Source organism: Tympanuchus pallidicinctus, unplaced genomic scaffold, assembly GCF_026119805.1.
Source record: "Tympanuchus pallidicinctus isolate F22 unplaced genomic scaffold, pur_lepc_1.0 scaffold1, whole genome shotgun sequence".
NCBI lineage: Eukaryota > Metazoa > Chordata > Aves > Galliformes > Phasianidae > Tympanuchus > Tympanuchus pallidicinctus.
In genome coordinates, this window is record NW_026294618.1 from 25,557,689 (window position 1) to 25,581,544 (window position 23,856).

General features: G+C 36.6%; 1 protein-coding gene across 1 annotated transcript in view; it reads right to left on the bottom strand.

Moving 5' to 3' along the window:
* Window positions 1-10,222: 10,222 nt before the first annotated feature.
* Window positions 10,223-23,856, bottom strand: part of LOC128077996 (fibropellin-1-like) — a 59,212-nt gene continuing 45,578 nt past the window's right edge. The window contains exons 6-9 of the mRNA XM_052678173.1: window positions 13,650-13,821; window positions 13,033-13,111; window positions 10,494-10,603; window positions 10,223-10,412 (exon numbers count right to left, since the gene is read on the bottom strand). Of these exons, the coding sequence (XP_052534133.1) occupies window positions 10,223-10,412; window positions 10,494-10,603; window positions 13,033-13,111; window positions 13,650-13,821 (551 nt within the window). The remainder of the gene's footprint in view (window positions 10,413-10,493; window positions 10,604-13,032; window positions 13,112-13,649; window positions 13,822-23,856) is intronic.

Consider the following 23,856-nt stretch of genomic DNA (forward strand, 5'->3'; position numbering starts at 1 on the left):
TATACTGACATTTAGTAATGACCCACCCACGTCTTCTTCCATGGGAAGTTAAACTTCCACAGTCTGCAATGTTACGCAACTGAAATTAAAAGTCTTCTCTTAGCATTGGACAGCTGCTAACCAAGAGAGCACAGGTATATTAACTGCGCAGCTGTTAAAAAAAATAATGAGTTATTACCACACAAAAGTGGTATTGCTAAAGTTAAAAAGATTGCCATTTAAAAACAAAAAACAACAAACAAAATAACATTAACCTGAAGTTTCCAACTTCTTGCTGTAAATGATGGATTCATCAATAAAAACAGATATTTATCTGTTGTAATGATATTAGTAGTCAGGCACCCATAGTAAATTAAGAAATGCTAATTTTTCAGGAAAAGAAATGGCTGTTTTTACTCCCACCAACATAAACATTAGTGGTGTTAATGAACATTGACTTTAGGATATCTAACAATTGGAAAGCGATTAACATTAAGTTTACCTTTAAAAAAAAATCAAGAGGGAAGACTGCACTACACATCAATCAGCCGCATCTCAATCTCTAGAAAGGCCATAGGCATAGCCTTTTGGAATCCATTTCCAAACACAGAAATGACAGGAAGTTGATCATAAGCATTCGACATTTATTTACCATGAGCAAATACTGCTTGACTAAACTGTTTGGATTCTGTGATTCTGTTTGAATACTACTTGGATTTTGAACTACAGCAAGAATTCGCCACAGCATCCTCATTTTTAAGCCGAGAAAATCTGAACTAGATGATCACTCTGTTAGATGACTTCAAAAGTAGCTGGACTGTCAGGCTTACAGAGAAGTAAGCAATGGCTTGGTATCTAGTTAATGGCTGATAATGAGTGGAACATCTAAGGTACTCTCAGCCATCTTGATTATATTGCCATCTGCAGACTCCATGAATCTGTAGACAGAAGACTCATGAAGGAGAATGAGGAGGAGTGCAAAGCTCTGTCACCAAGGCTGTGTAAATTCATGGTGTAGTGTACAGCCAACTAAGTAGCAGTGCTATTGAAAAGTCTAAACTGGGGCTTTATATTTGCATGAGGCAATAGTACTTTCTTGCTGCAGATGTGACAATCTGCACACTGACTTCTATTAGATGCGACAGGGTCAGCAGACCCAGGGCAGTTAACAACCCTTCTGCTTGGCAATGATGTGACTGCATCTGGAATAGTCTAGATTTGCATATACAGAAACACACCCATTGGCTCCCTTCAGTTAAGTAACCAGAGAATATAAAAATACTCAGGCATACAGATGACATGACCTCAATGTTGCAGGAATTATCTTGTTTAATCTTATGAAGATGTGGACAGTAAATGTCTAATAACAGCATGCAACTTGGAGTGTTACAAAGATGGTGAAGACAAATTCTATTTTGTTAACGACAGAATATAAGAATGACCAGAAGTCAAAGACTGTGAGTAGGAATGTTCAAGCTGGCTATTAGAAAAATATTTTCAAAGACTGTGGAGTTCTCTTATTTGAAAACTTTCAAGATTTGGCTGGACAAAGCCATGACTTGATCCAACACTGGCAATACACCAATATAAAGCATAAGGTTGCTTCAAGCCAAAATTTCTATGATTCTATGGTTATTTTCCCCAGTTCATGAGACCTTTAGGTGTAGACCTTTCACTGTCACTCTAATGAGAACTTCGGAGATAAGCTGGAGAGCAGAGGAAAAGACTCCAACTCTATGACTTTTATTTTACCCCTAAAATACTGTTATTTTCCATTCTTGGAGAAATTCAAGAGTGAAGGAATATATAGCAAGCATACATCACACATATAACACTATTACAGATACAATTGATTGCAGATTAGCTAAACGTTAGGCATAAATAAAAGCTTGGAAAGCTTATAAATTTTATGAGATAAAGACATATCGATATTTAATGTAATTTTTTTTTTAAATAACCTTTGGGAAGGGTCTTAACCTTATGCATCAGGTAACCACTTTATCTGACCAATGAACTGAGACCTATATGTAGTAGTAGACAAAAAGTTGGGGAAAAAAAATAATCTTGTTTTTCTACTGAGTTCTGGCATTCCTTGGAAGTCTGGTTATGGCAGAAGAAAAAAAAACAAGATGAAACTTGAAATACCACCTTCTCTCCTCAGATTTCCTAACATAATATCTAGTCAAAAGAACTAAACATTGAATTAGATAGAGCTACCAAAAAGTGATAGGGACAACACAAAACAAAGTTTTTACAGCATAAAATATGAGGAATAATATTTTACAAGTGTTTGACTGTTTCCTAGCATTAGTGTTTCCTATATAAAATTACTTCCATAGCAGCAGAAAAAGAATCAGTTTGGGGTACCATAATGGCCATTACCCGCTGCTATACTACAATAATTTTAGAGAGAGAAAAAATAACCCGCTGAGATTAGATCCTATTGGTACTATTTTTCCAGTGCAGATGCATGGAAACTTTGTGAAATGAACACTGGACACTAACTGTGGCCAGCAAAACTGAAAATTAGTATTTCAGTATGAAACCCTCAGAGGAAAAATGAAGCATCTAGTGTAAAATCAAGTACAGGAAGGATATTTCATATCAGTTATAGACATTTCATGATATTTTAGAGAAATTCAAGTAGGAAGCCATTTTATGTCACATTTTGTAATAGAAATCAATACCCTATATATATATATATATATATTTAAAATATGAGTAGCAGTAAAATGGTTGTTAAAATTAGAACAGATACAGTAGCTTCAGAACACTTGGCAAAGAGAAAGACAATGATATAAAAAATTGTTTTGCTTTGCCTAACAAAAACATTAAAAAAACCCGATATGCTACAATTTGCTGGAAAAGTACAATGAAGCAACAATATTCAATGATTTCATCTAAGATCTGTCATAAAGCTGTTGACGTTATTTTCATTTGGTCAGGTTAGAAGCAGGATCTCAAGACAGCACAGTCTCTGAAGCTAGTCAGTAGAAAGGTCCTGAAAGGCACATTTGAAAAAAGCTCTATGCATGCAGGAGTGGGAAGGGAGGATTTTTTTTCCCACTTTCTAAATCCAAAAGCAAACACATCAAGTACTCTTGATACCAAAATTTGTTGAAGTGTGGAAAAACCAGCTATGGTTCTAATATAATGAAAAATGAAATCTGATAATTTCATATGTAACAGATTATTTTCCTTAAACTACTTGCAAAATACTGTGAAAAGTTCTCAGAATTCTAATTATTCATTATACCAACCACATGTAGTTGGGTTGGACTGTCTTCGGAAAGTCCCTTTAGGCCTCATGATAGCTTTTTTATTAATTAGCTAAAATATATGGTATTCATGTTGCAGACAGTTGCTTTAATAAAAGCACAATAAAAAGAAAGGAAGGTGGGCATTTCAGTTGGTGATGTCTTTCCTAAGGCCCTGATTCAGTGGCAGTCTGCCCAGGATGGAACTGAATTACAGCTCCCAGCTCCTCTCTCATTTTCAATGAGTTGTTTTAATTTTAAACAACGTGTTTAAAGACAGAAAGATATTTCACATAATACACCATTCAAGGGCTATCCCAGAGGGCATTTTTCATATTCATTTCAGGAAGAAGCCTGTAGGGTTGTTCATGTAATTGATTCCCACATAAGTCAAGAAAACTTGGACCTTTAACAATACTACTGGGTAAAGTATCCCATACATCACAGCTGAAGCTAGCAGCACTGCTCACAGTTAAGGCAGTCTGACACTTATCCATTACTGAACACTTTTCATTACCTGTTATTTTGTTTTGCCAACCAAAACAGTACAAGCATTCCAGAGCAGATCTTCAAAATAAAGAAAATCTAAAAGACACAGGATTTTTATCTTTCCTCATGTCCATTCCTCTGGAGTGTGAACAGCTGTCAGTGATAGGATTCCCCATTTCTTCGAATGTTTGTGGCATTCTGCCAAAGTAATGCTTTGGCATTCTGCTTTCCCCTGCCTTATTTTTCAATTACTCTTCTGTTCGACCCTCTGTACCAGTTCTATCCTCCAGTTTGCACACAAGTTTTGTTTAGAAAACTTGCACAGATATAAGGTCAGTTATATATCATCCCGATAAACTGATTCTTTAACAAGACATATTCCTATTTTTTTTCTTTTCTTGTATGATTATGAGTCTTCTCCAGCTGAGATTCTGGAAAATGATGCAAATATTTAGTTAAACTACAAAAACCAGTAAGTCCTGGAAGGCCATGGGTCATTTATTGTGCTAATTATGTTGAATACTAAAGAAATTTCACAACTTCTAATGCAAGGGCACAAAGGAATACAAGTGAAAATTGAGCCACAGGTTAGGAGGAATAAATTTGTTTTTTAATATGAAAATATTATTGGCCATACACTATTTTATCATGCTAAGAAGGGATTCCAAATACATGAATCAAGAGCTTTTATTTTTTCTTGTACCATTTTAGAATCAGTGACTTCCTTGTCTGAATACAGTGGAATTTAAAATTTGTTTCAGATTTAAAACAAAAGAATATTGCAAATAACCAGGGAATCATCAACATAGCTAAAAGAAGAGACACGGAAACCAGCACCTGATTAGTGTAGAAAAAACCCCACCCTAGTAGATTAACTAGGATATAAAGTAAAATAACATCTAGAATGTTAAAAGTTAGCAACAGTTCTCTTAAGTTTTGCATTCAATATCATCACTTCAACCATTTATATTGGAACATTGTCCCCTTATTGATTTCTCCCTTAAAAGATGTAATCCTTACAGTAATTCTGTCAAAAGGAGTAGACAGCTACTTATGTTAATAGCACAGGATTTCTAACCTCACCTAACAACAACTAAAGAGTTCAGAAGAGTTTTTGAATCAAGCTTCAGAACAGTTTGACATTTGTTAAATACTAACACGTGTCCATGTATCTGAGAGAAAAAACAAACAAGCATATTTTTAACAGCACTGTATATGTGTATAATCAAGATGTTATAATTACAATATAATTGTATAACCAATAGATATCAAGATGTTATAATTACAATATAATCAAGAGAATTAGGCAAAGTAAACAACGATCACAAAAGAGAATTAGTGGAAGAGCTTACCCTTCGGCTGAGCTCACCAGAAGACACCAAGAGGGGTGATCTCTAGGAGAGATCCTTCCCCTCTGGTAGCCAGCTCTTAAATAGGTCTAGGAGGGGTGGAGCCTTCACCTGTGCTCCTCTGGCTGACTCATGGCTTGCCTCAGGTGATTAATCAGAGGTTCAGGCTGTGACTCAGCAGTTCCCATACAATATGTTATACTAGAACGTATTTCTACTAGCTTCTTCTGTTTACTAAGAGAATTGAAAAATACAGAATTGTTTGAAAACGACATTTCAACCTTAGCTTAATTTCAGCATCATGTGTGAGTTTGATGAGGATGCAAAGCATTATTTCAATATTTCTTACAGGCCTTTTATGATGGAGCTACAGCCTCAGTGGATGAAGAAACTGACATCATCTTCCTGGACTTGTGCAAAGCATTTGACAGTACCCCGCATGATGTTCTGGAGAAAAATGGATTTGATGAATGGAACAATCACTAGATAAAGCACTGGTTGGATGGTCTCACTCAGAGTTGCAGTCAATGGCTCGATGTCCAAGTAGAGAACAGTGATGAGTGGCATTCCTCAGGGATCAGTACTGGGACTAGTGTTATTTAACATCTTTGTAGACAATGTGGATCAAGTTCACCCTCAGCAAGTTTGCAGATAACACCAAGCTGAGTGGTGCAGTTGACATGCTAGAGGGAAGGGATGCCATCCTGAGGTCCTGCACCTGGTTTGGGGCAATTCCAAGCGCAGATACAGGTAGAGTGGAGAATGGCTTTAGTGCAGCCCCGAGGAGAAAGATTTGGGGGTGTCAGTTGATGAAAGGCTCAACATGAGACGGCAATATGTATTTGCAGCCCAGAACACCAACTATATCCTGAGTTGTATCAAGAGAATTGTGACCAGCAGTTCCACGGAAGTGATTCTGCCCCTCTACTCTGCTCCCATGAGACCCCATCTGTAGTATTGCAGCCAGTTCAGAGTCACCCAACACAAGAAGGAAAAGGAGCTGTTGGAGAGGGACCAGAGAAGGGCTACAGAGATCATCAGAGGGCTGGAGCACCTCCCCTACAAGGACAGGCTAAGAGAGCTGGGGCTTTTCAGCCTCTTCAACCTAGAAACAAGAGGGCTTATTTGGGGACCATATAGCGGCTTTCCAGTACCTGAAGGGGGCCTACAGGAAAGCTGAGGAGGGATTTTTTATAAGTGTGTGTAGTGACAGGACAAAGGGAAATGGTTTTAAACTGGAAGAGGGTAGATTTAAAGTAGATATTAGGAAGAAATTCTTGACTGTGAGGGTGTTGAGACACTGGAACATGTTTTTCAGCAAGGTTGTAGATGCTCCCACCCTGCAGGCATTCAAAGCCAGGCTGGATGGGGCTTTAAACAACCTGGTCTATAAGGAGGTGTCCTTGTCTATAGCTGCGGGTTGGAACTAGATGATCTTAAAGGTTTCTTCCAACCCAAACCATTCTATGATTCTATGATTCATCTCTGAAAGTATATTATAAAGTTATAAATTGATACATCCAATAATGATTATTCTTGTCTCTACATCAGCATCTATTTTAAATAAAAGAACTACATTAAGCTTCATTATTGTACATAAATAAAAATCCAGATATTGTACATAATTACATAGGGAAAATATTTGTACTTCATTATTAAATGAACTAATAAAACACTTACTTAGTATTTGATATTTCTGCAGATTGATTAGAGACCTAGATAACATTTCTGAGTTGATGGATTTATTAGATACAGAGAACAATATGTAAAATCTGTTGCGTATATTAAGGGAGTTTTACTATACTACAGTTACACAAGCTTTAAGATTACATATAACATTACACATACACTGAAGTCAGAAGCCTTCAGTATCCAGATAATGATAATCTTGGACCACAGGAGATTTCTTTGGATACAAGCTTTTGCAAACATAATGCATAAACTACCTGTTGTCTAAATGTTACAGTAAATTAATACCTGAATACAAATTACAAGAGTAGATATGCATCTATAAACATGAGTTTTAAATTATTAAGTTCTGTTTATGCTACATGTTTCCACATGTAATTCTGGAAAGGACTACAACACTAATGTGAAGGATTTTGATTTTTTTTTCTAAATACTTGCAGTGTCAATATTGGAAAATGGTGGCTTTTGCTCAGGGTTCAAAAATGTCTAAAGTGATATGAGGCCACAGCAGAAAACTGCAATAATTAACTCTGAGTTTTTAATAACATTTCTAATATGTCCTTAAGTGTTATCAAACCCAATTAAGTTCACATAATGCATACAGCAACACTGCTCTGAAAACTTGGCAAATGAATGTCCCTTAACTACAGATGTTAAATGACAATATTCTTACTAACCTGCAATGAAAAGTTCTTCCAGGCCCATCAACACATACACCGCCATTTTGACAGAGTACTGAGCTGAGTGCAGGCTCCCTGCAAACATCAATATCAAGTTCACAGAACTTGCCAGTGTATCCAGTCAGGCAGATGCAAGCAAATTCATTAACCAAATCTTGACAAGAACCTCCATTAATGCAGGGAACGGATTCACATTCCTGAGGAGAGAAATAATAATGCATTGATGACGTCTTTAAAGCACTTTATTTATTCATTCATGTTTATTGCAAGTGCAAGAAACTGTCTGGAAATTAGAAAGAGTGATAGATGTTTCTAATGTCTATTACACAACAGCCTCAAATTTCAGTCAATTTTTCATTTCTGTAGAGATACTTTTATCACTGTTCATACTCATTTCTGAAACTAGTTCTTACTTATTAATCTTGGAAAAATTCAAATATATTTTATCTAAGAAATGCAACAGATTTAAGTGCTTCCTATTCATTCCTATATTAAAATTTTAAAGCATGTTTTCAGCCATATTTTTTAGACTTTCTTCTCAGTTTTTACAGCAGGATCTATCATAGTGAAAAAAAGGCCAATAAGTAGAATAATACTGGACAGAATAAATATATTAACCAAAGCATATGGACCTTATTTACCTTCATAAAATATTTCTTGATAAACCATAACTCTCCAGTTATCAATTAACACATATAATTGCAAATAAAAGCATACAGGAATGTTTATTTGTTCACATAATAGCAATTTCCTTTGAGAAAGCCACTGCAGAAATAATCAAATTAAATCCATGAAAACTACCAGCAAATTAGTGTTTAGTTAGTGCAAAAATGTGGTTTTGCCCTTGAGCACATAAACTTAGTTTTTGCCTATATCCCAAAGGAGTTTTATTTTGCTGCTGGACTGAAATAGTCTAGCTAAAGCCAGTGTTTTAAAAGGGAATTTATTCTCATAGTTACTTTAACTTTAGACAGCTTGATTTTTTTTAGGGATATCCAAGGGCACTTAGATTTCCTGCAGTTACTGCAGTTGCCTTGACAGAATGTAAATTCAGAAATCCACAGGGAATTGTGAGAAAACAACTTATTTCCCTGTATGTTTTACAGCTGGATGTATATAGGATGATTTATTAGTGAGCTTTACATAAACTAATTGAATTATACATCCCACAGGAATGTTGGGGATAGTTTTATAGACTGCCAGAACCTCTGAGTATAGAAGTAGTCTTTTGCTATATTAATTAAATTTTTTTGCTGCCAAACAGAAGTTGTCCTGTTTATAAAAAAAAAAAAAAACAAGAACACAATTCACAGTTCAATTTATTTTTTTGCTTTTCTCTGTTCTTGTAACTTCTTTTTTTCTAGTCCTATTTGCATTCACTAGTATCCCTCTTTATTACTTCTATTTTGTATATCTTTGTTCATTCACATTCAACGTAAAAAGTTTTTTACGAAAGTATTTTTTTAAAAAAGTCAAATTTCAATTTGTTTATTAAAATGCAAAAACTTCTATGTGGGTGGGTAATCACACTGTGTTTTGTGCAACAAATGGTTATCTTCCTTCTTTCCTGCTCTTGGATTTCTCTACTTTCATCTTGAGCATAAGCTACATTGTTTTTGGAAGTTTACACTTGTTTAACTTCTTTGAAGAAACTACTTACTCAACCATTTTAGTTTTCACACTAATTTGCAACAGGTAGAAAGTAATGAATAGTTGAAAAAATCCAACACAAGCACAAATTAGAACATCCAACCTATGTAAGGCTTTTCCTATGTTTAACAATATTTGCCATACATGTATATGTTATACAGAGAAATCTGAGAAAGGGATTCTATTCTCTGGCTTATCTATGGTAAGTTGGTTAAGAACCAGTCTCCACAATCAGTGGAGTCTAGACTCACTAAGTGAAACTGTCCCTTCCAAAATCAGCTGAACAGCTCAATAGATTTAACTCAATATTCACATTTTGGAAAAAAAAAAAAAAAAATAAAGAAAAAGAAAAAGAAAAAGAAAATATCAGCAAAGCCATCCAAAAGAAACAGTCTAGAATGCAGTCCTCATTCCCATTCATCTGTTCTCACTGAATGATCTGTCCTTCCCCAGATCACCTGATCACAGTCTTCTACAAGACAGAAGCAGGAGTACCAACAAGCTCCATAGCCTACTGCGTAAGATGAAGTCTTGGAATACATTTTCTAGCAAACTAAATTGCAAACATATACAGAAGATAAAAAAAAAAAAAAGAAGAGAAAAAAAAAAAAAAAAAAAAAAAGGAAAATATCCCTGTATCTCTAGGGAAATATATATAGAAATGTACACATATTGGTTGTTTAAATTAACTTAGTTGCTGATTATGCCTGGCTGATTGATGCCCAATCAATGCTGTCTCAATCCCCCTTGTGAATGGGATGAGTAGAGAAAATAGGGTGAAAAAGCTCATGGTTCAAGATGTAGACAGGGAGATCATTTATCAGTTACTGCCATGAGTAAAACTGACTCAGCATGGGGAAAATTATTTAACTTATTACTAATGAGAGTAGGACTGTGAGAAGCAAAACCTAAAAATGTATTTCCTCCAATCTCTTCTTCCCAGGTTCAGGTTCAACTTCATAATGCCCTGCCCTCTCCTCCAAACCAGAGGAGCACAGAGGCATGGGGTACAGATAGCTGTTGTCTCTGCTTCTCTTTTTTCATGAAACTTTTCTTTCTTTCCAGAGTGGGTCCTCTCCATGGCCCACAGTTCTTCACATGACTGCTCCAGCATGGGCTGCAGCTTCCTTCAGAGCATATACATCTCCTGCAGCATGCGGTCCCCTACGGGCTGCAGTGTGGGTATATGCTTTAGCATGGTTTTCTCCATGGGTTGCAGCAGAATATCTGCTCTGGCATCTGGAGCACTTCTTCCTTTTTCTTCTCTGATCTTGGTGTTTACAACATAGTTTCTCAAACTGTCTTCCTCACTGAGCTCTCTGTTGCACAGCAATTTTTACACTTTTTAATTTTTATTTCTACAGGTAGGTCACCAATTTGGCTGACAGGCTCAGCTGTACTTTGCAATGGATCCGCTGGATATGGCTGGAACCATCTGTGTCCAGCATGGTCTCTTCTCATGCAGACCAGGTCTGCAGTTCCCTCGAAGCAAGACTTTGCTATCTACACCCTATACAGTTGCATATACCAAGCAACTGCAATGGAGTGCAGTGAACAGAATAGGCAAACAGAGCAGGGCACAGTAGTAAAGATGTGGCTTGTTAGTCTGTGCAGGCAGGGCATGCAGGAAGTACACAAGGCAGACCAATTTCTTCTCATTTGGGAGTGGCACTCAGTCACAGCAGTTTGTGCAGGCATGGCACTCTTCCTTGCTTGCAGGTGCACAACCAGAGGAAGCACTCTTGATTTCAGCTAACATGGTGATAGGCATTTGCATGAGGGCTATTCCAGTGCCCCTTCAGGGAAATCCCCAGAGATGTCTGATGCATTTGCCCAGAAATGGTAAAAAAGGAGACTTGTTCAAGTGGATGGTTGTACTGAGTGCCTTGAACCTTCTGCTAGCAATGAGGTAAGTACCTGCACAAGATGTACACATGTATATGACCTTTCATGACAAGTGACTGAGCTTCATGAAGCAGTTAAAAGGCTTCATAGTATTAGAGGCATTGAGAGATAGATAGATTAGTTGTTTAATAATTATATTCCAGTGACAGACAACAGTGAAAAGGCAGCAGGTTAGTCCTTGTTGACCTAAAATCAGGGCTACAATAAACATCCATGACACTCATAACCAAGACCTGCAAGAAGAAACCGTATTGCAGCCAGAACTGGAAAGTGTAAAATAATAATAATAATAATAATAATAATAATAATAATAATAATAATCACAGGATGTTCCATATGAACTTGGGGAAAAACTTTTTTACTTTGTGGGTTACAGAGCACTGGAACAGGTTGCCCAGAGAGACTGTAGAGTCTGCTTCTCTGGAGATATTAAAAGCCCTCCTAGACACTTTCCTGTGCAACCAATTGCAGAGAACCTGCTTTAGCAGAGGGATTGGACTAGATGATCTCCAGAGGTTCCTTCCAGCTACTACAATTCCGTGATTCTGTGAAATACATCAAGTGAAGAACATATTGAAGTATATTTACATGGATTCACATCTGATTTTTTTTAACAGAAACGCTGCCTGATTTCAGTCTAGAGGAAAACAATTTTAGAGCACCAGTCTAACATGACTATCATGATTTGCACACCTCTATTGAGTCAGAAAGCCTTGTTGATCTCTATAAGACTTGTAAAGTCATTATATATATCTGAGGAGGATGAATGAAGTATTATAACCTTTAAAAATGTGACATCTCCAGCATAGTCTAATCTGGGAGGCACTGTGCATGCAAATAGAATGAATATTAAAAGAAATGAACTCATCACTCTGACAGATTATCACATGCATATGTATACTGTTTCTTTCTGAGAATTTCTAATCTATATATTTTCAAACATATCAGTATGAAATATGGTTATCTTTTCAGTTTGATTTTATGCAGTTGTCTACAGGTCATTTAATCTCTTACTCTCTCAAAATGGAGGAAAGTGTAAATTACGGATGTTACCAGAAAAAATATTACCTAGGAGCATTCTGTATTAGCACTGGCAGGAGCTGATAATCATATAGACCTGCAATATCATATCATGATGCACACTCTGCTGAGTGGAATTACTTTGTCTCTTTTTTTTATTATTTTTTTTATTTTCTATGAAGGAAGTTCAAAGATAAGCTTTCAGCCAGATTTACTCCTTTCGTGTGAATGCTATGTATTTTCAACAGGAAAATTAGAGACATAGCCATAGACATCCTCTATGTAATATAGGGCATTTTAGTTATCTAGTACTTCTAACTGTGATTAACATGCATAAATAAGTTAAAAAGAAGCTTGGATGACATTTTTGAATGTGTTTTTGGCAATTTAGAAGCACAATATTAAAAGCCAAATAACCCATAGGGGAAGGAAATCTCAAGCCATATTTTCTCTGAGACAAAATATGTTTAAAATACCAAGATCTGATTAAATCCAGTTTGGCGCAAAACCTAAAAAAGTCTGAATCAATGTAATACTTTCCTGAAAGTGTAGCCAATTTTCTAAGAGCTGTTCATTGTTCTGCCAGATGTAGTCACCTTCTACAAAGTTGTTCGCAGAGCATGGGAATCTTCATGGCATGAGTCATGCCTACTTTTAGTACAGAAAACTGTGTCTTGGGCATTGCTATGCAAAGCTACAGCAAATAGCAATACAAAGAAGATAGTTATGTCTTTGCACCAAACTGAAAGAATAAATTATTTTCAGGGAATATTGGCATAGTTTGTTGTTACTTTTCAGATTAATCACTGGCAATTCACATGTTTAGGCGTATTGTTAATGTTCTTTCTAATGCCATTTCATATGAATAACAAATAACGGGCTTTTTGGAATGTACTTGGAACGACTGTCATGCATTTTCAATAACTGGACACATTCAGGAATTACCTAAAAAAAATGAGTTTTAAGTAGCATATTACCCTTTCCCTTATAATAAAATAAAATTTGAAGACATACATTAATATTTATCTCACATCTTGAGCTGGTCCATCCTGCTTCACAAGAGCACTGATATCCATCAATGAGATCTATACATCTGAAATACAAAATAGCATTATTCAGATGAAGTTATGTAATTATAGATTCCGCACTTACAGTATTGTTCCATACATTTCAAAGTACTGCTCTGACGCAAATAATGAAATCAATGGGATTTTTAATTAGGTTTTCTAATGGGTTTCAAATATGCCTTTTATTGGTGCTAAGGGGTTTTATAAGGGTCATAAAAAAAGACACCTTCTTATTTCAATCTACTGGTTTGTAATGAATAAGGATTTGCTTTCAAGAATATTTAAGTCCAATTCACATTTCCTAAAAAACAGTTTGTGCTAGTGGAACACAAATTAAAGAGGAACTGAGACAATAATACAGTATGCTACATTAGCTTAAGCTGGCAACATCTGTAATCTTTAAGTGTAATTGCACTCTTACTTTATGGAAAAAATAGCAAAAGAATATATTTGTCAACCTTCCCATGACATTATACTGTAATTACAAATTACAATATCATTTATAAATATTGCTACTAAAGTACTTTATCTTGGACATAATAATAACTAAGTAAAAATGGTCACCTTCCATGAAGACAAGGATCTGGCCAGCATTCATTAACATTTGTCTCACAGTTTGTTCCAATGAAACCTCTCCTGCAGTGACACTTGTAGGAATTGATGTCATCAATGCAACTTCCATTGTTTAGACAAGGAGTAGATAAACATTCATCTGTATTTGTTTCACATCTATTACCTGTGCAAAAACAGAGCAGTTGTGACTAAGTTTTGAATTCTAAACTCAAAGCATCTAAAAGTTTATCTTTCACATTATAATTCCAGCTAAACTATTTTTATTTACATACATTTTTTAAATAGCTCATTATATTCATCAGCAAAGAACATCCCACCAGAATGGTGGTGTGTTTTTCTGTTTGTAGTTTTCCTGCAAATCAGTGCCACACATCTTCCATCTCAACATCTCAGTGTACTTTATGAAATACTGACTGACAATCAACATGTACCTAGGGATAATGCAAGATCATTATTCTGATTTTTCATGTGTATGGGTCAAGGGCAGTATGGAAGAGAGAAAAAGAATGGTTAATACAAAAGATCCTTCGCTGGAGCACAAAAAGGGTCCAGAAGCCAGAAGTTACACCAATTCCTTGGGCTCTCCATTTCACAAAATAGCTGTAATGAGGCACTCACTTAAGTAATTCAGTTTCAAGTCAAAATAATATTTGCTATTTTATACACAAATGTGAACAGTGCATGAGAAGTTCCTACAGCCTTTTCTCATTGCTATGCACCCAACTACTGGCAGCTTGTTTTTTAAGCTAATAAGAAGCATAAAGACTCCTTAACTTTTGCGAGTCCATGTATGAGCATAGATAATAAAAAGGAGCTTGGAATAAATCTATTAAAAGAGCAACAAATAGAATTTCTTTAAGATCACAGTAAATGATTCTTACCTAGTAAAGACTAACAGAGTAACTTTCATATTAATATGAATAACAGCCATGTACATATTTATTTATTTATGTACATATTTATTTATTTATGTACATAAATGTACATAAATATATGTACATTTAATATACATATTTAACACACATATAAACTCAGATTCTGTTGCAAATTCTGTTGTTCAGATTGAAGAACATTTGAAGAAGTTGACATATCAATATATTGATTCTGAATGAGGGTTAAAAGTAATCTCTGATATTACTTCCACATTCAGATATGCTTCCATTATTGCATACTCTGTTCAAAAAGAAAAACTTATAGTTATTTAGATGACTGACTAACATATTGAAATTAAATAGATTGTTATGTTATTCTGCTCCTGATCTACCCTTATTTATGCTACCAAAATGTCACTGACTTAATTTTTGCTTGAATTTATTAATGAATGTAATAGCAGTGTAGTGAAAATCCATAAGGAAGACATGTAAGAAGACAGTGCGTAATTCAACGTGTTAATAAATGATCATAAACATTAACTTTCGAAGGCTAGCGCACTATATGTAAAGATTTTCCTTTCCTGTAATTCATTTTAAGATTCAGCCTTGATATAATCTAATATATTTAATAATCATAATAAAAAGAATGTCATTAAAAGGACACAATTGCTATCAAATCTGCTACTGCTCATGAAAGTATTTGATAGGTTAATTCTACTGCACTGCACAAACAGTTGCTTGATGAGGAAAAAAACAAAAACTTCTGATCAAAGTGCCAAATGAGTCATATTATTAAAGCAAATAAATGTGGGTGTTTTTTTTTCTACATACATATCATTTTGTTGAAATTAAAGTTGTCAGACTATATCCTCTCATTCCTAATATGGCAGTAAAGGAAAGAGGGCAGAATTCAGATAATAACTATACTAGGGAAATCAGAGTCTAATACAGTTCCACAACTATTAACTATTTAAAAATTAAGTAGATTATTTAAGGTGTCTATACTGTCTTTATAATAGAGGAAGAGAGAATAGACTCAAAGGATGACCTGAATCATTTGTCTTGAGGAAAGGGGGAGGGGAAGAGGAGAAATGAGGGACAAAAGAGGAAGAGAAGAGAAAAATTTGCAAAAAAATTATAAGGCACAAATCAGTGATGAATGCCAGTGATGAAAAACTGGTTACTATCCAAAAATGATAAAAAAGAGCACACCACTCTCCACTGAATCTCTTCAAGGGGATGGGGGGGCAGGGAGGGGGGGAAGAGGGAAGAGGAAGATAGACAAGTGTCATTTTATGCTTAAGTTTTTTTTGAAGAATAGGTATCATGAGATATAATTAAGATTAGATTCTACTAAGAAAGACTAAGCCCAATGGAAGGCACAATAATGCCTTCTAGTGCTATCTCTATATTATGCATTTAGAAGGAAAGCTTCAACAATATTAACAGGCAAAATGAACTTCTTATTTCCTGCTAGAATTAATATTTCAGAAATCTTAGGGAGCACAAGTCCATTTTGTTTTTCCTACTTTTAAAGGAGTTCGTGAGGTTTGCTGTGAATACAGACGATAATATGACAGTAAATACTTAACAGCGAAAACAAATAATTGTAACATTGGAAAAACAATTCAATAAAAAATAAAGTAAGCTATTTTGAAGTCTTTTTTCTAACAGAGAAAATAGATTCCTAGGTAGTAGGAGCTAGTCCAAATGTTCTTGTTAAAATGGACTCATGAAAAATATACTTGATAATTTTTATAAAACATAATTTATATTTGCATGCAAAAATCTATTCTTTGAATACAACACCCATATTCTAACCATACTCAGAGAGTGATTGTTAATGGCTCAGTGTCCAGATGGAAATTAATGATGAATGGTGTCCCCTAGAGATCAGTGCTGGGATGGATGTTCTTCAGAATCTTTATCAATGACATTAATAGTGGAATCAACTGCACCCTCAACAAGTTTGTGGATGACATCATGCTGTGTTGTGAGGTCAACAGGCTTGATGGATGAGATGCCATTCAGAGAGACCCAGACAGGCTTGAGCAGTGGATCTAGGAGAACAAATCCAAGTGCAAGGTCTTGCAGTACGGGTTGTGGCAACTCCCACTATCAGTACAAGCTAGGAGATTTGGTAAAAAAGAAAAGATTTAGTACAGCCTTGCCGAAAAGGGGACTTGGGGATCCTGGTGGATGGCAAGTCGGACATGAGCTAGCAACGCGTCCAGCCCAGAAAGCCAAATGTATCCTGGGCTGCACCAGCAGAAGCCAGTGGATCAAGGGAGGTCATCGTGCCCTTCTGCTCTGCTCTGGTGAGACCTCATCTGGAATACTGCATCCAGATGTGAAACTCTCGGTACAGGAGAGACATAGACCTGTTGAAGCATGTTCAGAGAGCATGTTCCAACAGATGGAACACCTCTCAAACTCAAACAATTCTATGGTTCTATGATTCTAATACTGTCTGAATAAATTGGGCCAAATATGCTCCTGGAATTAATCCCTTAGCTTCATTGGATGAATTCCTTCCATTATGAATAAAGATTATCATGTAAATTATTTCCAAGTGCAAAATGTACTAAATTTGTAATTTGCCACTTTGTAGACACAAAAGAGTTGGTAATCATTCTTGACTGTAAGCTCTACAGTCTGTCATCCTCTTCCAGTGTGACTGACATTTAATTTGAAATACGTGTTTTTTTTAACTCCTGGTGAAAATTTTAATAGAAATCTGCTTGCTGCAGTATAAGTATTCTACAAAGTTGGTGTGAGAAACAGACTATAATGCCACAGAATTAGCACTTAAAACATTGTCCACGTGTTCTGTTTCATAGCTATGACTGTGCCACATGTGTTCAGGCACAATGGGCTGAAGTGGAGTTCATGGAGCTCTGTTTAACAGAGCTATAAACAACATCTCCAGTTATGCAAGAAAAAGGGACAATTGCTCCACACATGCCACATTTAAATGACTGATCACATCAGCGTTAACCTAGGGACTTGTCAAAGAGTCAGTGCTGCAGAAGGCAAGGAAATACCATAGATTGCAGAAAACAGTATGATGAAAAGAGTATGATTAACACTAACAAAACTAAGAGACAGCTATTTTCCTCCTACTCCTTCATCAAGGAGCGCTCTGTTTCATATCTTAACACACAAATTTAGTAGTGCTTTTCAAGTGCTTTTTTTTTTTTTTTTTTTTTTTAAATCTTCGATGCTCTTCATTAATTGGAGATGCCTCACACTTTCATGTTTCTTACAAATCACTTGTGGTATTCCTTATCTACATACTTATACAGAGTAAAGACTCACTTTTTCAACTGGAAACCCAAATAAGAAATTACCCTTCTCTGTCTTTTTTTCCCCATCAACTTTTCATGCAACCTAAAATTCTTTCCTCTTCTGATCTTTGGGTATTTAGTCTCAACCCTCTCCTCTGTCAAAAACAAACAAACAACAACAACAACAACAACAACAACAAAAAAAAAAACCAGTTATTTTTGCACATTCCTCTAATATCCAACTGAGCTTTTACACACTGTATTCTACCCAACTGAATAATCAAACCTTTCATTTTATCCTCTGAGTATTTAAGTACAGTAAAGTAAGAAGACTGAAATGGTGGTAAATCCTAGAAGACTCTCCTAGTTGCAAAAACATAGTTCTTCAATAGCTTTTACTTCTCAAAAGAACAGGGTTGAAAGCAGGCACTGGGAACATAATAATGAACCATACAACAAACACCACTGATGCACATGTGGGGTTTTTAAATTATTATTATTTTATATTTTTATTTTTTCATTTTGACTGTGATTTATGATGATTGCACTCATCCATTCTCTGTAACAGTTTGCTCAGAGTGGCTCTGCATTTCCCATCTCTGGAGGCACTGAAGGCCAAGTTGGATGGGATCATGGGCAGCCTGATCCAGTGGCTGACAATCCTGCCCATGGCAGGAGGCATGGAATTAAATGATCTCGAAGGTCCCCTCCAATGTAAGCCATTCTTTTAATTGTTTTAATTACTTTTTGTGCTCAGATGTCGTGACTTTATGCCACATTTCTGAGAGTAAAAATATTTTCATTTTTGAAGCTATAGTATATATTCTGGTTTATAATAAGACATAAGAATATTTACATTAATATATATATAAATAAATATAGAAGTATTCAATTTTTAGGGCTGGAAGTTGAGGAAATTGCTAATGTAAAATGCTAAACATCTCCAGGAGTTTTTTACTGAGATTACAAAAAGATTTGAGTGCTGTTTCAAGAAATTAAAACTTTGGGTTAATTACTTATAGTAAGTGGCTACATTTTAGTACAGAAGAGAAAGGAAAAGGAAGAAACACAAAATTTTGCGTGAATAAACTCATAAACACATTACTTGGAAGAGAAAAAAAAAAAACACATGGTAAAGAACAACTAGTTGCTGAGGACAAAACTGAAAATTAAATGCAATAGTAAATTAACAGATTATACTAATCTACACACAATATTGGAAAAGATGTAGCTACTTCTATGGTACTTAGAAGGTTCTTCACCCAGAGACTGGTTGAGCACTACAGCAGGTTGCCCGGGGCAGTGGTCATAGCCACTGGAGTTTAAGGAGTGTTTGAACAATGCTCTCAGACATAGAGTTTGAAATTTGGGTCCTGTGCGGTTATAAGTTGAACTTGATGATTTTTGTAGGCCCCTTCCAACTCAGGAAATTCTGGAACTCTATGATGGTAAACAACTGTGTTTTGAATAACTTTTTTTTTTTTCCTTTGTTTGTGGTCTGCTTTTTCTTTTTCTTTTCTTTTTTTTTTTTTTTTTTTTCTTTCTCCTTTCTTATTCAACACTCTTTATCTGAATCCACGAGTTTTCTATAAAATACAGTGGTTCTTAAACATCATTTAACTATTGCTTCATCCTGCCTGTTGTGAGTGAATAAACTGTAACAAATGTTTTCTAGCTATATTGCAAGGAAAAACTAGCACTGATAAGGTTGCTGAGCCTGATTTTGTTGATGTCATCTTAAGGAAGATTTAGTATAGCTTAGTGACTAATACCAGAGATTTAGATTTTCTCATTCTGTTGTATTTTGTGTTAGTAATAGATTTATTTCAGGGAATTATTTCACCTTCCTTGTATTAAGCCAAGTTAAATTGCTGTTGACTGCAGAAAGTTTGCTTGGTTGCTGTCTTAAATTATTTTTCTTTGTTTAGACAAGCTTGATATCCACTGTGGTTGGGAAAGTCGAAAGAACTTTTAAAGTTAAGATTATACAACAGGAAACACTATAATTAATACAAAGAGGGATTAATCTGCTTGTTCTAGAACTTCTAAGACATTCTTTTTCATTAAATGTCACCTTTAGGTGTTAAGTAAATAGGCATAACTTTTCAAAACTATAGCTGTCCTTATAATTTAAAAAAAATGGAAAAAACATATGGATTAAATATAGAAACATATAGAAACATAGTAGTGTGTAATAGCTGATATCTAGACATCTGAACTCTAGATTAGACATTCAGGATAAGCAATCTGCATCAGGGAATTACTTATTGGAGTTTTGTACTGCCTATTCATAGAGAGCATCAGATCTTTATGAACTGAACACCTTCTCCTAAAAAAAGTACAAATTTAAACACTCGTAAACTTGTAAGATGTGAAAAGAAACACAGCATTTAGAGAGAGTTGAGAATTTAGTGATGCTTCAATTGATGTTTTATGAGTATCAAAAAGCTTCAGTATTAGCTTGGTTAAAATGGTTATACCAAAAATCTTCCCCAGTTCTTATTAGGACCTGCTCCCTTCTGCTGGTGCCATGGTCCCCAATCCAGAGCACACCAAGGGCTGTTGTTCATCAGGCAGGGACCGGTGGCAGAGGTGTCACCCCCTCCACAGAGGCGCCATACCTGGACCTAGAGCTACTACAGGGAAGCAGCACCAACTGGGCTTTCATGCACGGGTTAAACCTGTGAAACATGGCTCAGGCAAAGGTCAGGCTAAGTCCCTGCACCACTGGCTCAGCACAAAGCTGAGGCATCCCCTTGACAAGGGCAGAAATCATATTTGTTGGGCTAAAAATGATAAAACCAGGCCTAAAGTTATCGTAGTTTAGAATTATGATTCAGCTCATAGGTAAGAAATTTACAGAAAGGGTTGGAAAAAAAGATAAATCTGGATGAGCAAAATCTATTCTTCTTTGATCTGGAAACATCATATTACACTGGAAACATCATAAGCAAAATGTCACAGTTGTCAATATTGCTGGAGTAGGTCACACTGCAGCTGAGCAAGATGCAAAGATGAATTCAATATTTACAACATTTTAACTTTGATTCTAAGAACATGGGTTTTAGTATGAATGATTCCCTTATTAAAATTTAGTATAAACTTTTAAAACTGAAAGATAACTAAAAGCTATACCCAAAGGTCTGAAATTTCTAAGAAGGAAGACATCTGCTACCAGAACTAACACAGTCTAAAATATTGTATTGTATGTACATATTTTCACTTCACCATATTTATTGTGTGCGTGTATATTTATCTACTCACATGGACAGACATACATAAGCATACAGAGAAATGCCCATGATTTATACAGCATATGTGCTGTATAAATGACCAATACAAAATACAGCACAAAATTAAAATTAAACTAATATAAAATTGGAAAGCTTTACTATTTTACTAAAGGTATCAAAAAAAAAAGTTCACTCTAAAAGAATATGAGCATAGCTTGGTGAAAAAATAGTATTCACATTTATTTTCATATCACTCCAGAACCAGAATGCCTCCACAATATACTAATTTTATGATTATTATTACAGACTTTGATTTTCTTCTCTGTTAAGCACATTTTATGTAGTCTTTAACATTCCTATTTAAAGCTGATGCTTTATTTTCTACTCAAATGAAAATAAAAGTCAGTACAAATATCTACTTAAAACTGAAGTACTTATGCTTTATTTTTCACTTGAATAAAAATAAAAGCCAGTACAAATATGGCTAAAAACTCAATGTGTCATTCTCTTCCTGGGACACAACGAATCACAATTACCACTCCTATGTAATGTAATATTTCCATTACACTTTAAATGCGCTATCAGAAATGAGACAATGCTGTCCTTGGTGGTTTTTTGGACCTAACTCCACATTGAGCTGCTTGGTCTGATCTCTTGGCTACCATTGCTGTCAGCAAGAGTTTGGGCTAGAGACCTCACAAGACCCATTCCAATATGAATTATTCTTACTCAAGACTGAAATTTCCTTCGTTGCTTGACCCTAAGCCTGATTAGAATCATAGAATTACAAAGTTGGAAATGACATGCAAGATCATCTAGTCCAACCATCTTCTCATTATCATTGCTACCACAAACTAAACCACATATCGTAGCTAGCTCCTCATCCAGGCATCTCTTGAACACTGCCAGGGACCACCTCCCTGGGCAGCCATTCCAATGCCCTGACCACTTGCTGAGAGAAAAAGTTTTTCCTTATGTCTAACCTAAACTTCTTCTGGTACAACTTGGGGCCATTTCCTCGGCTCCTGTTTGTTGCCTGGGAGAAGAGACCAAACCTTTCTTCATCACAACCTCCCTTCAGGAAGTTGTAGAGTGCAATGAGGTCTCCCCTGAACCTTCTCTTCTCCAGATTAAACAAGCCCAGATCCCTCAGTCTCTTCTCATAAGACTTGTGATCCAGACACCTCACCAGTTTCGTTGCCCTTCTCTGGACACACTCCAGGGCAACAATATCTTTCTTGTAGTGAGGAACCCAAAACTGAACACAGTACTCAAGGTGCGGCCTCACCAGTGCTGAGTACAGGGGGATGATCACCTCCCTGCTCCTGCTGGCCACACTATTTCTAATGCAGGCCAGGATGCTGTTGGCCCTCTTGGCCACCTGGGCACACTGTCGGCTCATGTTCAGCCGAGCATCAACCAACACCCCCCTGTCCCTTTCCTCTTCACAATCACCCAGCCACTCGTCTCCAGGTCTACAACACTGCATGGGGTTGTTGTGGCCAAAGTGCAGGACCTGACATCTGGCCTTGTTGAACCTCATCCTGTTCACCCCAGCCCAGCAATCCAGCTTATCCAGATCCCTCTGAAGGCCCTCCCTACCCTCAGGCAGATCAACACCACCTCCCAACTTGGTGTCATCTGTAAACTTACTGAGGGTGCACTCAATCCCCTCATTTAGGTCATCAATAAAGGTATCAAAGAAGAGGGACCCCAGTACTGAGCTCTGGGGGACACCACTTGTAATGGGTCACCAGCTGGACTTCACTCCATTCACCACTACCTGCTGGGCATGGCCCTCTAGCCAGTTTCTTACCCAAAGAAGGGTATATAAACAGGCAGCCAGTTTCCCCAGAAGAAGCCTGTAACAGACCATGTCAAAGGCTTTGCTGAAGTCTGGGTAGACTACATCAACAGCCTTTCCCTCATCTACCAAGCTGGTCACCCAGTCGTAGAAGGAGAGGAGGTTGGTCAAGCCTGCCTTTCATGACCTGCCTTTCATGAACCTGTGCTGGCTGGGTCTGATCCCCTGGATGCCATGCACATGTAGTGTGATCTCACCCAAGATGATTTGCTCCATAACTTTCCCCAGCACTGAGGTCAGGCTGACAGGCCTACAGGTCCCCAGATTCTCCTTACTGCCCTTCTTGTAGATGGGAGTCACATCAGCAAGCCTTGAATCCTCTGGGACCTCTCCAGTTAACCAGGAATGCTGATAGATGGCTGTAAGATATTATTCTGTTACATCATTGTCTCAAAGCTTGCTGGGGACACAGATGAACAAATCCAAGCAAGTCCTGGGCAGGGGTTGAGAAACCCTTTGTCTGGAGAACTTTGATGGACAAGTCCTGGACAAGGGCTGTGAAATCTTTTGTCCGGGGGACACAGATGGACAAGGCCAGGCACAACAAGAGAGAGAAAGAGAGAGAGATGAGCTGCAGCTTAATAGCTGTGAAGCGGTCTTTTGTGTGAACTTATCTCAAGGAAGATGGCCATCTCAGAGGGTACTCACATGACTCTTGCTCAAGTGCCCAGGGATGTCATGTAGGAGAAAAAGTAGGATAAAAGAGGAATTGAAAATCATGACGTTTAGGTTTTCTGGCAACAGATTCCTCATGAAGAAGTTTCTGCCATGAGAAGCCTCGCTACCTGCCTCTCTCCCTTCTGGACTTGCTCTGCGCTCTACCATGATGCCAAAGAAGAACAAAGGTGTCTGCCATCAGATTCCTCACTATGGCATTCCTGCATGCTGATGGACTCTCCTGGGCCTGCTACCTGAATCCTGCTGCTTCCTGCTGTATTGCCT